This window comes from Thermobia domestica, chromosome 8 (genome assembly GCF_964235325.1).
Source record: "Thermobia domestica chromosome 8, izTheDome1.hap1.1, whole genome shotgun sequence".
Taxonomy (NCBI): Eukaryota; Metazoa; Arthropoda; class Insecta; order Zygentoma; family Lepismatidae; genus Thermobia; species Thermobia domestica.
The window spans coordinates 115,281,243-115,299,676 of NC_137461.1; the positions used below are offsets into that span (position 1 = coordinate 115,281,243).

An 18,434-nucleotide genomic window follows, 5' to 3' on the forward strand; every position below is an offset into this window, starting at 1 on the left:
CTATAAATATCAGCGTCAGATGGAAAATGAGCTCAGAAAAGTCACAATGATGAAACAACACAAACGGGCTCATTAAAAGAAAAGAAAGAAAACACAAAGATATAATAAAAAAGTAATAATAAAACAGGTAGAATAGAGTTTTTCACGTAAAAGTGAGCAAAAGAGAGGAAGTCTTATGAAACATGTGTTAACATTATAAAATAACGATGTTGCCCATTCTTTCCATAAAATGTGGTTTTTAACTTTTCACAATGTGCGCTTCCTGAAAATAATTTTACAAGGGGGGGAGGTGCGAAGGCAAAGGAAAAACGTATGTTTACTTTTATATATATGTATGTTATGTACGTGTACAGTGAAGATGGGTTACAATTTTTAGCTACAGGGCACTTTACATCATTTGAGAAGTCATATAAATGTATTTCTGCGGAAGTTCTCTGTTTATATGTTGGAGGAATTTTTGTATACATACATTTTATACATACAAGAACAAGATGCATATAAGTATTTTTTTTTTTCCTGTATGCGTCAAAGATGTTTCAAATAATGTAGTAAACGGATGAGAAATGTTTTTGTTTCATTTCGACACGAATGAACTACTGTTACGTAAGAATGTTAAATTTAACAATTAGGCGTTAGGTTTTGTATTGTGTATTTACCGACTTGCTCTAATGTATGTATTGATATTCATTACTAAATGATAACTATACCAAAAACCATCTTGTGCGTAAACCCTAAGGGTTCTCATTTGTAATTCAAACAAAGGAGAACAAATTTATATGCCTTCTATTGGATAATATTATGCATTTCTATAATTCTGAGTATTGCAATACTTCTATAGACCAATCAGTATTTATTTGAGTGCTAAGAACAGAAATTCGTATCATCCTCCATCTGATTTATTATTTAGCGATTGTCATAAAATAGTATTTTACAGCGGAAATACAATACTGTGTTAATATTTTTAAAAAATAGCATTATCTACACTGACAAAAATCCGTTTTCCGGACAGCGGTATATTGTACAAATATACGGAATCCTCTTGCTTACTTCAGAAATCAGTACGGAGCATACGTTATCCGTACGCTACATAGGCACTGCCCTTCGATGTTACATGCCATTGCAGGATGTCTGATATCAAATAGTCTTCCTTATATTACATACATATATGTATGTTACCTTCGTCAACTATATTCATATACGTCCATTTGTAGTGAGACCCTGACCGCCTATATTGTTTCATACGGAAAGTACGTACAGATGGAACACTTATACAGAAAGCATTATAAAACGCGTTTTCAGTTATACGTTTGCTGCACGTTAAGTCCAAAAATTACAGGATTTACAAATGTAACATACGATTTTACGCATGCCACATACGTTTTTTTCCCAGTGTAGTCTATATTTTGGAAGTGTGGGTACGGCATACACCCGCGTTCCCCCTCACTTCTACCCCCTGCACTCATCCCCTAAATTTTGTCCTGTCCCATACAGATTATACCCAAATACAATGTGTATATAAGAGATACGGTATGTTCACCTAAATTTTATACTCTCCTTTCTGAAATTCGCAGCTATCTACTACCTGTTACATAAGGTTATTGTCGTAACTTTCTTACTAAGTTATAGGCCTACTGTATAAATATTTGCCTCCGTCTTGTTGACGTCATTTTATCTACAAGCCTTGACTCACTATAACATATGCATTTTCTTATCTACGGTATGTATAAACAGTGTTTATTTCTTTACAAGCAGTTGAAGATCCTGAAATTCGTAAGAACTCATTTAATTGTCATATTGCATAACTTCCACAAATGGTAATAACAATAATAATACAAATTGTTGTTTTTCACTCTGTTTGTGCACACGAAAATTGCATAAGTTTATGTACTATGACATGCAATCATTATACTTATGCTGATACCTACAATAGAAACAAGTTTCTGTCTTGTGCCAACAGTGTGTCATTAAAATCCATGTGTTAATTAGAAATTATCCAATGCATGCACACACATGTTAACTACAATGATCCTATATTTAAAACAAGAGCTCTCAAAAACAATGCAATCCATAAGGCCCAACACCTTTTAACCATTAAAATCGTTGACACAAACTTAACGTGATCCGTTTTAGTAACAGATGTTCTTGTAATAATCATAATAATAAAGTTAACGAGTTTTGGTGTTATTGGTTACTTAAGGAACTCGTCATAGGCTATAGTGTTGCGAATATGTCCTCAAAAATTGAGAATGCTCCACAATTGAATGGTTGGAAAAGTTCAGTTCGGCTGAGCTGACGTCTTGATATCTTTTTTGTATCCATTCCAGGGGCGTCATTTGAAGAGGATAGGGAAAGCAGTTGCTCACCTGAATTTATATATAGGGCCTAGTCAATAGTGCAGTAATGTACCACTCAGAAAAATGGAACTCTCTATATACCGATCCTGAATAATTGACTTCTCCCATCAAGCAAAATCTGAAATGCTGCTGCTTCATCCCTTCTATATGTAATCGACGTTATGAAACTGCTTCCAGAGCTTTTGAAAATTCGATTGCTTTTCAACAATCGAAGACTCGGATAATATCGATTACGTTAAATAAATAATCGATTAAAGTTTATATATCGATTATTGAATTTAACTATTTCTGTGCGTTTCCGATTTTCTGTATAAAGAACTACAGACTTCAACAGATTAAGTTTGTCATTCATTGGAACAAACCTTAACATTCACTAACAATATGCCTGCACTAAGTTTCACACAATAAAATCTCAACAGAAGAAAAAATAAACTTCAAATGATGGATAAAAAGTGGAGTTCCAAATGTACTGCGAAATGCATTGTCATGCTGTAAATGCACCTGTTTTCTTGAGCTATACTTTCACCCCCGACTACAGGTATGTTTTTTGTAATATGTAGATATAAAGGAAAAAAATAAATGTAGAATACAAACGTACAGTACTTACAAAGCCGTGCTTGTCCGAGATATTATTGGTAAGCTTCAGTTTGTGAAAGGAGACCACTTTCTGCATCCATTGTTCACCTGTCGATGGAGAGTCCGGGTGAATATACATCCGTTTAGGCATTTCCGGATCCGCTTTACCCGCAACCATCCACCGACTGAAGTAAACATAAAAAGAAAAAGAATAAAATCAGAACCATGTCAAGTAATCGTTAAATTATACAATATTCCAGCGTGTGATATCCATATGTATTTATTTGTATTTGACATAATATTTCATGACTTAAAAAAAAAAAAAAACTAGAAGACTACGAAAAAAACCAACACATTTTAAAACGGGATTTAAATCTTTTTTATTTATTTATTTATTTATTGATAACAATAAAACAAGTGTTTAAATTGATAACAATAAAATTTTATTTTCTCAGAAGAGAAATCTCGGGGCATATAATGGAAAATCGCCGAAGGAAAAGTATTTTTCCTTTTTACCAGGTATTGTTTTAGCAACTGTATATATAGCCTCTACTCCAGTGGTGCCCCCCCCTTACGTTCATGACGCACCCCCCAATTGTCTATCCGTAGGTGTTCTTCCATGAAAAAAATCTTCTTTTCGATTAATTTTACCCCCCCATCAAACATATTTATATAGATTTTTACCCCCCCCCAAATATTTCAATGACGCAGTTTGCGTCATAGCCCCCCCTTGTGGGCACCCCTGTCTACTCTGATATAGAGAAGTGAATTTGGTTGAGATATGGTGTTAAAATGGCCCTAAAAGCTAGAAACATTTTGTGTAAAAATATTGCAGGTGAAGGTATATATATATTTCTATCCTTGCCTTCCTCAAGGGAACAATTATGTCATTTGTTCGTTCCTGTTAGCTGCAGCAGTGAAAAATAATCAAGCAGTGAGAAGTAATCAAATCGCTCTCCTGATAGTTTGTACTCCAGCTAACATCAAGACAACAGGAAGAAAGTTGTATTATTCATAGAGAATGAAGTGAAACTTTTACAGGAACATAAATTAAAGAAAAGGAAACGAAGTAGCAAGTAGTTCTTTAGCAAATAATCGAACTCATGACAACATGCATGAAAGATAGGCTAATATGTAACTTCATATAAAGAACCATCTAGTTTTCTTTCTTTGAATTTACATCTTGTAACTTTCTGTAGTCTAGCAAGTACCAAAATGTTCCCAAGACGTGGTTGACAATAATAATTTAGTTTAATTCCCATTTCTGCAGACTAAAAGATACTACGATAAAAATATACAAGCAAATATGATGAAATAATTAGCTAGTCTTAATCTGCACTGTAATCTTGTAACCCAGTTATCTACACGGGGGCAAGAAAGCATGTAACAGAATGCATTTAGACAACAACAACATCTAAATTAAGTTCAGGCCAGGGTGGTTCAAACATGTAAACACACTCGTTTCTAGTTTTACCGAATAGAAAGGGGATTCGATGTTGCTACTTGTCCGAAAGTTTCGACAATGGATCTGCAGTGGCCAACATGTACGATTACTTTACGACCCTAACAGGGAATAATACTGTACTGTAATTTTAAAGAAGCACACTTTTCAATCCGGAAGTGTAAAATAACTGTATACTGTAAATATACACATTCTAATTCAACATTTAACATTTTTTTAGTTTAAAATTATGACTTTCACATTAAATTGGTTGCTCCAAATTTTCGCCTGCTGCTTACGATATTCGTTAAACGGAGGCCCGTAAAACAGAGGGATGAGTGTAACACATTTCGGCTTTCATAAGCTTGATGCTACATAAGAACTAAAGACCAAAATAAAATCAATCAATCAATTATTATTGATTAATTGACGATTAATTCCCTACAACGCATAAGTTCATGAGTGAATGTCCTAGAATGAAACTCATGATGCTGTTACAAAGTATTGGTAAATTAAATTACGTCCATCCATCATATCATTATTCAATTTTGATGAATAACAAAGACTTCAGTTCAATTCATTATGCATTCTTCCTATACATTATTATTCAAAAAATAAGAGCATAATATATATTTTTTACAGCTCCTGAAATCGTCTGCTTGCAATCGCATACAGTGCAATACATACATACATGATCGTAAAAAGCAAACCATGAAAACAAGAACTTCATGAGTAGTTCATGGAAGATTATATATTTTTTTATTACGTATATACATATATATATTTATCAACTTCAGTGCTGTTAGCTGACTTCTGTATTTGGTGTGCCTTAACACGCTTTTTCATTACAAATTCTGATTTTAACAAACTGTGGTTGTAAATAAAATCTGTATTTATTTTAGAGCACGATGCTCTATGTGTACACGATTGATATTCAGTGCGAAACATAAAACATGTTACTTCAAAAAATTATGTCAAAAAAACAATGCACGCTAGGTTATTTACGTTTATAGTTCTCCGTGGAATACAGTAGCCAGTGACGATGTAAATAGCCACTAAAATAAATAATAATTACTACACAAAATAATAATGTACATTTTTTGAGTGTCAAACAAACCAAATTTCTTTATTCATATTGTTTTTATAATCCTTTTTTAAAAAATATTTTAACTTCTAACTAAAACATTTTCATGCTTCACTTAGATTATGTTTTTTTATTGGTCTGTTGTTTTAGACAATAAATGAAAGATATTGTCACATAAACAACCCATCTGACATAATGTGTCTGATGAAGGTAATCAGACTTTGCCGAATATGCAACACTATTATTATTCATTAAAAGTTATTTGCTTTGCTTAGATTTTAGTTTATTTAAGGCAACGCAGTTCTAATGCTAGAGTGAATAGCATTCAAGCAATTCGCGTTTTTTTTTTTTTTTTTGAGCTGCAAGCTTCCTTCTTAACGAGTCTAGATAGTTGTTACTGTTACGTTGTACTGTATTTATATCGTGTTCAAATAACAAATAGTTATAAAGAACTTCTTTATATTTTTACAATAATATTATGCCAGGGATGCAGAAGAGATAGTAGCTGAGATTGTCTCATCTCAAAAGTGTGTCATGAATGTCTCGTCTCAAAAATATGTATGTTATTCGAAAGTATTAGTGTATAAAGAATAAAAATATGTCCAAAGATGAGATATTTAGCACTTGTGTTTTTTTAAAAAGTTAAGAAACATGCCACTAAAGTGAAATCGATTCTGTTTATTAGGACATTTTATGAGGAAGCTTTCTAAAAATAACATAAGATCATCACTAACTCCTGAACTTTAATTGTAAATATCGTCTAAATTAATCTTTTTAGAATTGACTATTTCATATAATTTTAAAATTCATTATGGCGCGTAGAAGTATTTTTAGTTGATAGAAACTGCTTACCTTTCTTTTGTTTAACGGTGTTGAGTACTGGTATGAGCACCATATTATAGCTGCCCAAGAGATTTAAAAAAGTCTGATTTCAAAAACGAGATGAGAAGTACATTTTCGAATTCGAGATGAGATTAGAGATTTCTCGAGTCTCGAGAGAAACACTAACTCATCCAAGTCTTAAATCTCGAACACTCTGTTAATGTTACATGATTCGCAACATAAAAACTTATAAATTGAGAAAGCGATTGTGGTACAAATTATACTCAGGACTCATTTATCAACGTTTGATGATTGAGCAAATCATTACATAACATACTCCAACAATAAATATGGTTTAACTGTTGTTATATCACACCCTTCGTGGTCCTCTCATGACTCAGGATTCTGATAAGCTCTAGATGAAATTAAGAGAAAAAAATCAGGGCGTAAATTTTGTACATCAATTTACAAAACGAAATGAAAACACTTTTGAAGCGAGGAAAGCTTTCTGAGAATCGAGACGAAACGTGAAAACCTTATTTCTTTTATTATTATTATTATTATTATTATTATTATTATTATTATTATTATTATTATTATTATTATTATTATTATTATTATTACTATTATTATTACTTTGTACATTGATTACCTATTTAAGAGATTTACTACTATAAGCTACTGCCTATGAACTGGTTAAGAACTAAATACATTTAAACTACTTATGCTCGAGCTAGTAATGAGTTTTAGTATTTTAAATATAGTGATTTGGGCCAATTTAAGACTATAATAAACATTCTTCGTTTGTATCTGAATCTTATGTATACAAATAAAGTACAGACGCCTGTCATCCGTGGGCCGTTACAATGCTTCGTAACCGTAAGAAGTACACAGTATTCACTTATAAACTGTTTTATTATTAAGTTCTTCCAAGGTGAAACTCCAATCTTTTAAATACACAAGACATAAAACGATTTAGGAGCAACATAAATGATTCTATAATATTTAATAGCCTTTTATAACAATTGGTTAAAATGCAGTTAAATAATGCTTTATTCAAATCTTTCAGTTTATGTTGCAAGTACTACTTTTGTTGCAAGTTTTTAAACAAACAGATAATTGTATGGTGTTTGATTTGATGCCAGTAATTACTAGGTTTTGTTTTTTCTTTTATTTTTCGTTTAGAACGCCCTCGATGCATTGATTCAGTCTGTAAATAACCCAACGTGTTATTCAATTCTAATATAATGGGTGTAGCCAAAGAGAATGAGGCCAAGGAAGAGGTTATGTATGGATTTTGTCTTGTTGACCTGTCTTACATTTTTACAAAAAGGAAAGTACCTCAACATGAATTGAGTCTTATGTATCTAATAGTGTGTGTGTATGTGTGTTACACATTCAAATAAATAAATAAATAAATATACTAGCCATAATCATGAAGAAATATCATAGCATTTATTCTAGGAAGAAAAATGGGGAAATAGATGCGCTGACTAGAGGAATGTCCAAACTAGTTAATTAATTGATTGATTAATTGATAGGGATTTAATGAAGATGTCAGCATCTTAAACATATGTTCTTCTCCACGATAAAGACTACTAACCAAGTACATGTACTCCCAGAATTAAAGAAAAAACAATTGAGAATGCTCCAAGAGCATTGCCAAAACGAAATTAAAAATAATAATAATTAATTTTTCTTATCAACTTCTACAGAGTTTATACTAATTGTTCTATGTACACTCATGTCCAAAGTTATTGCCGCATGTATATAAATATGTTGTTGTAGGAATATAATTTGACAATGAATTCGCCCGGTATTTCTTATAATGTTAGTATATATGTGTATAATCGGCAAAGACATGTATATGGCAAATTCCATGTCAAAAGAGAAGTAAATAAGAACAATAAAACGAAAATAAAATTTTCTTGTCCAGTTAGCAACATTTTATTTTACTCATTATAATTTTCGTATTTTTAATTGTTTTCCTATGAAATTTACCATAAATAAACATGGTGCAAATTTGTGCGAGTTCGAATTACAGACTGGAAAGCTGACACTTTAGTAGAATTTGCACCATGTTATCGACCAGAGCTTTTTATGTACTGAAAAACCCTCACAGTTTATTATTCATTATTAACGTTATGATATTTATATTGTACTTAGTAAAGTAAGCTATTATTAAGCAAAAGGGACACTTTGAATTGACAAATTTTTGAACTGCTGATAAAGATATCTTCAAATTGTACAGAAAATTTGGATATTTTCATGCACTTCACTAATGATTAAAGAAAACAATAATAAAAATTTTTGAAATGCCACAAATTAATTTATCATTAAATTTAGGCATAACTAATTAGTTCAGTTGCTTAAGTAACTCAAAGATTGATCACTTGGAAGCGAATCATCAATCCAATCCAGATTGCTAATATCCGCTTCCCTAAAATCTTCCTTTATATTATCCTCACAAGCAGACACAGAATTATGGTAATGTGGGTGCAGCTGGAGCACGAACTGGGTAGAAAGTATAATTAATTTCGTTATATTGTTATTAAAGCGAGCATTAGCAAAACTTCCACTTTTCGCCTCGATTCGCATTTGTGTCTGTCCGTCTGTTCCACGATAACTCTCGTAAAATTCACCCATTGTGCCTTCCTTCCGTCTGCAGAAATAACTCTATTGTTTGAGGTTGCATAAGGAGGTTAAATGGCGGTAAAACCCACCCCATGTAGCAAGTTTACACATATGTTAGTACGTGGAAGACAATTTTCAAACATTAACCATACAAAACTTATTCGATTACGACAAAACTTAATGTATATATTCTTTATGTCATTGGGAATAACTTCACAATTTACGATTAAAATTTGCCAAGAATGAAAGTGTGAACTACTCCCATCCTACCTCCATCTCACATCCACTCGAAAATATTGCCAAGATATTTTCGTTAAAAAAAAAATGTTCGATTTTGGCTTATGCTAATCCTAGGGGGCACTCCCCCAAACCTCATGTGGCATCCCTTCATTGTATTTATGAATATACAATATTTGGCATAATTTGAATGCAATTTGCCTTAAAATCCTCATATATGTCTTCTGCATCTGAATGCCCCTTCACCGCAAATTTACAGAGAATCGGTTCCCTTGTCAACAGTTCAATAAAACTTGTCGTCTTGTTTGTTTTCTTCAAATTTCTTGTAACCTTTAGTCGTTTAAATTCAACATAAACTGTTAATTTATCTTATACTTCATAGTTAATAATCAATATTGCCCGTAAAAGGATGACCAAGACCACTGGAGGGGAACGGGCAGGAGACTGGTGAGGTGAGGTCCTATCTTTTATATTGAGTAAATCTTATATAAAAATATTATTAAATATGTCTATTGAATTCTCTTTCGTTATCTAGCGCAAGTATGTTTTCCATTTTAACAGTAGCATATATGTAGATGCTAGGTATTTTAATAGTATAGATTATATACATTAAACTACATTAAAATAGTAAATATCATTCACGACACCATTCATCGATAGGCGAGTCTACGAAACGTTTGTAAGTTAGTACATAATTCCTATAGGTGGTCCTACCACTTATACTTTTAAAGAATACTTTTCCTGGCACGGCAGGTGAAACTTGCATGTATATTTTAAGTTCTCGTGATACAATAATAGCTACACCGCCCCAACAGTTACTCCTATTATTTATTGCCCAAAACATTATTAAATAGTTTTATGCCGCAGCTCGATAAAGCAAATTCAATATTTTGATACTAATATAACCCCTCGCCTACGAGATAGAATACAAGGACAAAAAAGATAATGTCTGATATGAAATAATCAACCTACCTCAATAGTTAGTAAGTCATTATATGTACGAAAATTTAACACGCAACATATATTATTAACGATCTCAAATGCAATCGAGATAGGCAATAGTAAAAAAAAAAGTTACTAAGCAGTGCTTTGGCAACCTAATTTATTCTACGTTACGTGAATGTGCTTTAATCTAAACACATATATATATTAATAGGGATCTTTTTTCTTTTATCTCTACTGAAACCGCGTTTCATCTTTAGTTGTTTGTTACCATAAGACTGAAGGTACTTCATTATAATACCGGTACCGGTACAATTGAAAAGAGAAAAGTATTGTACAACATCTATAAGGCTTAGCGCAAAGTAAACAAGAATGTCCAACATATAAAGAAAAATAAAGAAAGAAATGTAACAAAATGCACGCGGTAATCTTGTAATAAGGTCATGTAAATTCTGCTTATTTCCTTACCATCATTTTTCCGAGCAATGACAAAAGATGCCCACGTATGTGAATATTATTTAGAAGTTAACCTTGACTGAATATTTTTCTCCATGTAGCATTTTTTTTCTCCCCATACCATATAGTCTATATGCAACTATGCTTCAAACGTTTCTTGTTAAAAACCAACGAAATGACACTGATGATAGCATAAAATTTATTATTATTACTCAAGCATGGAAAACTTCAGCACGTATTCACACGAACACCTTCAGTGTAATTTGCCTCAATGCTTTCTTGAGGGTTATTCAAAGCAGCACGCCAGAACTAACTACTTCAGACGCCCCAGTTTAAATAAGTTAACGATTCCCTATGCTAATTTACGAAATTATTGTATTTTATACATTTTAAAAATAACATATATAACATATATGTTAAAATTTTGCATGAAAAGGAAAATGTCAAAATAATTTCGGTAACGCATCGTTATACAGTTATTCTTTTCATACAATAAAGTTATGATTTATTATTTAAGAATATGATACGATAAGATTTTTCTTTTATTTTTTAAATGATTAGATTTGGTTAACGTCTTTGCCATTGTTCAAACATATGACTATCGAGATAACATTCACACACTACTGACTCTAATGAACATATTATATTTCACCGATCTTAATAATACATGCAAAGAAAAAATTCTTAAGGAGGAAACAAACGTCATAATTCATGTTTCGTTCTACAAATTTAATTACGTTTGCTGAACACGTGTTATAAGTGTCATAAGTATTTGTAGCTCCTAATTAAGTTCACTGATGAAAATAAACACGCTGTTAGTAATTGAAACTGAATGGTATTAGCAAATTGGGATGAAAAATTCTTTTAAATCTTGCTAATTTGTCATCGAATAAACTTATCACGCAGATAATTAGAACCAAGAATGATAGGAAAGATGGTCCATACAACACTGTAATACCAAGCACACACAGGTAGTGACAGAGTTCTGATAGAGAGAGAAATAGAAACGAATGGATCATAGTAAAATAACAAGTTTTATATCATGACGTCATAAATGAAGAAATGTGTGGAAAACACGCTGCTATTGTCATTGGATAACTTTTTATACAATACTTTTATTAGGAATGTAATGGCGCACAATTGCTGGTAAACTACATAACTACTTTCTACAATATGGTTTTGCCAAGTAACAACACTTAATTCCGTGCAGATTAAAATACACTGAGCAAGAAGTACTCATTGAGAACTGACAGTTACCTGTAAACAATCTCTCTAGACATAAGATTTTTCAATAAGCGACTCGACATTCTACTAGGTATGGTTTGACTTTAAGGAAGCCACACTGTTACTTAAAAATTATAGTTTTACTACTGAAAAATTTTAATTGTAATTCAGTAGAACGTTTCATCAAGTTTACTGAACTGAACACGTAAAACTAAGGAAAGAGTTTGACGATCTGTTACAGGAGAACACGCATGATTTTGCATTAGTTAGTACCATAATTTGGAAGTTAAAACTTGCGAAATTTGATTTTAAAAAATTTTTTTAAAAATTGGCTCCATGTTTTAAGGCAGCACACATAATATGGAATTTTAGAATATAAACTAGCGATACAAACATGCTTTGAATATACGAACAAATCCATTAGTAACACCTGCAAGCATATGTTTTAATAGTAACAAAATATGATTATGCATTCGTAACTGCTGTTGTATCTTAAATTCGTATAAATCTGCTGTTCCGCGCAATAAACCACAACTGGTATGATTTTTTCCCTTGCAAAAAACTCAAGGTAAGTTATATTTACAGACAAACAAATTTGCAAGATTGCTTCAGTAGCTATTTACGGAATTTATAAATATATTTTGCGTAAAACATATTTTGTTATATAACAATACGTATTTTTCTTGCCATTTCCTGACTCATAATAGTCTAAGAAAATAGTTTTAAAAGAATACTAATTAAGAACGAGTAGCGGCTACTGTTAAGTTAATACGACTTGACATTTTCTTTCTCTCTCTCTCTCTTTCTTTAATAAAAAAATATGAATGAAGTGAATGCTCGAGCTGACAACTAGTTTTCATGCCTGTATTTGTATTATTACAATGAAACGACATGTATAAATTGTGAGTTTCATCTCAAGCTCCGAAGTGATGTCATATATATGGTGAGTGTTTATTTTTTATATCTTGTTCAAGAGGGATTAAAACCCGTACCCCACTAAAGTCACCAAATTTTGTTTCCTGATATAATGGCCAACTTATGAAAAAAGGCTAATAACTTCATATGGCTATAGCCAACTATATGGCTCATCATATATAAGTCCAAATTAAAAAGATAATCAAGATAGGAAGGCGACCAACATAAAAGATGTTCACCCTATACGAATAATTATATCAAGAAAAATAAGTTGTTGTCTTCTAAATATGGTAACAAAATGTCGTGTTTTAATTATCAAATGAAGCCCATTTGAGTGCCAGTACACTTAAAATAAAATATCAATTATTATTGTAAGGTATTAATATTCATAATTAGATTGATTTATATATAGAAAATTATGAAAACAAAAACTGATGATTGTGTTTTTAAATGTGATAATCTCGAGAAAATTAAAAATGGTATCAATGACGAATAGCACTTGACAAAATTAAAGCATGTTTGGAGACTATAAGAAGCTATGCTATTTTCACTGTATGGAAAGTATTCTTAGCGTTTTAACAGCAAGTTCAAATCAGCCATATTGTTATGAACATAGCAGTAAACATGTCAATTCACGATATGCATACAAAGAAAGTGCTTTTCCCCTCCTTACTCCCTAAACGTATTAAAGTATATAGCTGTATATCTAGTTAGTAAAAATCTAGTTGGTAGCTTCTTTATTCTAAAGAAAAGTCACGAATGTTTCTCCTGACATCTGAAATATTACCATAGGAATTGATGTATTTATTATTTTATCCACATCATAGCGAATTACGATACGAAATATGCCGTAATTATTTCGGCGAACCAATCTACATGTCAATGGCTAATGTATATTCTACTTCCTAACCACGATGTAAAAGACTGTACATAAAGTTATATAAAAATTGAAATTTATGTAGAAATAATTATACCAGCAACCAACAACATAAGTATGACCTAAATTTATCCCGGGAATAACAAAATTCAATTAATTGTTGGTATACACTAGCCAGTTTTCTAAGAAAGATAATTTTGAATAATACCTTAATTATTGTGTTGTATATACTAAACAAATTGCTAAGACATACGTATTTCTACAAAACAATGTGATATATACACACAAAATTGGGTTCACAATTAGTATGAAGTTTATATTTGCTCTGAGAAAAAGATTAATAAATTGAATATTTCGTTGCAAATACAAAATAGTTCCATTGCAATATAGTTCATATAAAAAAGTCTTCAGTGCTAGAGAAGTGATCGCAATTATTGAGATGTTTGTATAAAAGCAGATAAGAGTATTCTAATAGGCATGTTAGGAGTACCTCTGTGAAGGAGAAAACACTCAACCTGCAATGACAGCAAAATGCAACACTGGCTTGTCTGGCCTATTGACAAATAGTTTTTAAAAAAGAACCTTTCGATGTCCATTTTTCTTTACAATATGGACTCTCAGATTTACCTAGGTATAAATTCAATGTATTGAATTATTATTTTAGAAACTTTAATCGCAATGAAACCATTTTGCATTCTAGCATAAATTTACTAGATAAAAATATTTATTACATTAATGTATCAATAACAACAATATCTAAACTACGATTTATTATAAATAATGTTTTCTTGTCATGCATTACATACAAATTAAATCAGAACTAAATGTGAGTGCGAAGTACCTCATATCCGCTCTCTTGCTCCTGTAGTCTGCAGACCACATTAAAAATTAAAAAAAAAAACTTATAAGCATTTCTACAACTACAAAAATAAGCACATGCTACTCACCATGTAAAACATATATGTATGACACATTGACTGGCCCAGCACTACAAAACAAGGTTCTCGGACATACTGGCACACTTTAAAAAGAAACATAACAGTATATATATATATATGTATATATTTCCCCTCAAACCAATCAAATTCGAAAGGTTGCGTTCAGGACGACCGCTTGCAAGTTAGATCTCCTTTCTCACTGCAAAGAAATGCTTACTTCTTACGCATTAACAGCTTTGTAATAACTTCTTAGGAATATTTATTGAAGTACAAGGCTAACTACCCTTGTACAGCACTTGTGAATGATGTTGATTTCTGATAGTTTTGTCAGATAATAATGCTTACAGCTTGCTGCATGTGTCCTGCATTAGTGAATGAAGAAATGGTTGCAATTGAAGTTACAAGTAGATTTACAGCATGAATGAATGCTGTTTCTATTTTATCTTTTAAAATATACCTATTAAAATGAATCACATTTTATCTCAATAGTACAACTACAACTATCAGTAATGCCTTTTCTTCTTATTGCAGGCTTCTTTCTTCCTTTAAGACTCTAACTGGGGTGTGTAAAGGTCACAACGTTAGAGCCAACTTGTGTCACCATATCACCAAAATTGTCTTGTGAAGTTTCTTTTTATATAATTAATCGAAGTCATTAGTTACAGTTTACACTGTAACCAAAAGTGGCACGAACTATGTCGAATTGCATGTTTTTCTAGCAGGAAGTCAAAATGTAAATATTGAAGTAAACTATAGTATATTTAATGTCGGCGCTAGATGATTGAAAATGCAACTACATCAAATAAAAATCACACCAGAATAAGAATTCTTCCAAAATAAAACACGTTTCGAATAAAAAGTTTGTTTAAATAAAGTTATAGAACTTAGTGTTCATCCAGCGACCATCTTCGGAGTGAGCCCGCTTCTACAATATATTTTTAGCAATACGAACGAAGTATCTAATAAACCACTTCTTTGTAAATTCTTTTTTTTTTTTAAAAAAAAGAGAAACTTATATTGTTGTGCTCTATAATAAAAAGACGACAATGTAATATATTCAATTAATTATTCTCAAAATATTTATTTTCAATCAAGTGGAATACAATATTTTTTTGGGAGATTATAAAACCAGCTGCCTCTAAAAGATGTTCCGAAGAGATTGCAATGAAGAGGAGCGCGCTTATTAGTTTCAAACAAAATTCTGTACTAACACGGCTGGTATGGAGAATTAACACAACAAAAAACTATTTTATTTTATGAGTCCTCTTTATACTCAATATAGGGAAATACTATCATATTAGGATACCTGTTTCTTCACTAGTTAAGATTGTTAGATCTTCAATATTTGCTGGATTGTATTATATATCTTGTATGAATCTATCTTGTAAAGAGTTTTTCGAATATGAGAAAGGTAATTGCTTCTCAAACAAATATAAATCAAATTGTGATCTAGTATGCAAGTATTCCGAATACATACGTAAAATTTTTTCATTCAGTCATACTATATGTATGTGTTTCAGCATAGCCAGGAAAACCTTTACGATAATGTAATGTTGGAGTGACCAGCAATAATTTTGAAAATTCTCTATTTTTAATTTGACTTAAAAGCTCAAATTAAACTTGACTTTCCCCCCACTCTGTCTTTCTATAGAAAATATATATGTGGCAGTGCTTGAATATTTACTGACATAAAATCTTTCCGATATTACATTCGTTTATAATTATTATTATTGTTATTACATCCAAGAAATTACCACAAAGCTGAGGACCATAATACGAAAGAAGTACATTAACCTTGCAGTGAAACTAAGGCCCCCGCCCATTTTCCCTCCCAACCCCTAAACAGAACGGGCTCAAATACTGATAGCTATTGTACCTGTTATGGAATTTATATCTGCAGTCGTCTGCGGCTACGATGTCCATTAGTAGGATGTATTTGGCCTTTTTATCAAGCCCGGTTACCCGAACTTTGTAGGCTGGGAACATGCGCCTGCAAAACAATAAAGATGTTTTTCATGAAACGAGAAAAAAGTAGCACGAAGGGCAAAGAAAAAAGGATTCACATTTATGTACCTGTTGTGAAATTTATAGCGGTAGTCGTCGGCTGCAACTATGTCCAGCAGAAGTATGTACTTGGCTTTAGGATCCAACCCTGACACACGAAATTTCATCTGCGGGAACATCTGCCTGGAAAAAGACAAATCAATCACATTTTAATATAAAAGAAGACGTTTTAGTAGTAGTAGTAGTAGTAGAGTAAAATTGAAAAGGATGAGGTAAAATGAAATAAGAATGAAAATAATTTAAATAATAATAATAATAATTGCCGGAAAGATATCGAATTGAAACATCAAAAAATAGAATGACTTTCCCGCCGCTTCGTTTCCTGTAGGATATTTAGACATGGATTTAAGTAATTCAAAATAAAATTCGATCTACACTAGCTAAATGCTATTTGAAACTTGAATTTCAATTTCAATAGCTTTAAAGTTTATGTTTTAGATTCTAATTCACAATATTTGTATATATTTACTGGCGCAGATATCAAAACTACATTTTCCGAATACTGAGCGCCCACATGGAACAGAAAGGAGCCTTTGACCCTCCTCCGACATTTTTTAAAGTTAAATGTCCCACGATTAGGCTCCGGGACTAAAGGATATGGTAATGATGATAACGAACGAAATAGTGTATTCAAGAAAGTCGTAGTAAAGGGAAAAATCCCAAGAAAACCCACACACACGGTATTAGTCCACCACAACGTCCAATTAGCGTGAACTAGGATCGAACCAGGGATCCCACGCTCCAGAGATCATAATCTGTACAATCATAGATATTTAATTTCATGATTTGTTATGTTTTCAAGTTAAAGATATAACTGGAACTTAAAGTACAATGAAATTTCTATTTCGTAGACAAGAAAACATGTACGAAAAATCATTGAAGGTTTATTGTCTTAAAATATAACAATTAAGAAAAATATATTAGAGACTTAAAATATATGATTTCTGTATCCCCTCCTGATATGACCTTTTATTCAGTGTTGTATAATTATAGAATAACTAGAGGATCGTAGGATAATGAACGATTACTGTACTTTTGCTTTTAAAAATATTAATTTGCCACCCTGAGAAAATTCTACTTGTAGTAAAGTTGCTTGTCTGTAAACTGTAATGCACGAGATGTTACACTATCTACGAGTATGTAATGTATTTTATTAATTCTGGATATTATAATTATTTTCTATCCGAATCAAGATTCTCAGAATTTTAACGTGTGGTGTTAAAAAAATAAATATTTGTTGTAGCGAAATAATTCCACAATATAACTAAAATCCTTACTCAAAGTGTCTCATCTTGCCAAATAATTCATACATATAATACCAAACTTACTGTTTTACTGTTAATTAATAAAAATTAATGTTCAAATTCACGTATTTTTAGTGTTTTGTATTTACTTATATGTGCCTGAATCTAAATTAACGAAAAACGGCAGGAAAGTCGTGCTTGTCTAGGTGCTACAATGGGTTACAGAAAATAAATCTGATTTGCTAAAAGAAGAAGAAGAAGTAAAGTGAGAAAGGAAATAAGATGTTCCCCACACCTTCCACAAACCTGTAAACATAGAATTAAATTAGTTGTCAAAACATTAAATTCATTTTGTATCATAAAATACTGTTTTTAAAGTTTATACAGGTAGTTACATATTAAAATTTTTCAGATAATACAAAAGTGTATATATATATAAAAGATATGTCAAATATGAATTGAATACAGAAATCGGCAACATCATGGATAACAAAAAGAAGGGAAGAAAGCAAGCAATGCCACAAATTATTATATAAACACACATAACTAAAACACGTTATGACAGGTTTGGACACTTTTATGTTGTCTAGAATAGATTGAGAAATTAAGAATATACATTAAGAAAG

General features: G+C 31.5%; 1 protein-coding gene across 6 annotated transcripts in view; it reads right to left on the minus strand.

Moving 5' to 3' along the window:
- Nucleotides 1–18,434, minus strand: part of LOC145693156 (optomotor-blind protein-like) — a 241,491-nt gene that overhangs the window by 145,875 nt on the left and 77,182 nt on the right. For 2 of the 6 annotated variants that reach the window (XM_081768903.1, XM_081768907.1), the window contains exons 2-3: nt 16,377–16,490; nt 2,953–3,115 (exon numbers count right to left, since the gene is read on the minus strand). In XM_081768903.1, coding sequence (XP_081625029.1) covers nt 2,953–3,115; nt 16,377–16,490 — 277 coding nt within the window. Of the gene's footprint in view, nt 1–2,952; nt 3,116–16,376; nt 16,491–16,573; nt 16,688–18,434 lie in introns of all 6 variants that reach the window. The other 4 variants (XM_081768902.1, XM_081768906.1, XM_081768905.1 and 1 more) reach the window with 3 other exon arrangements.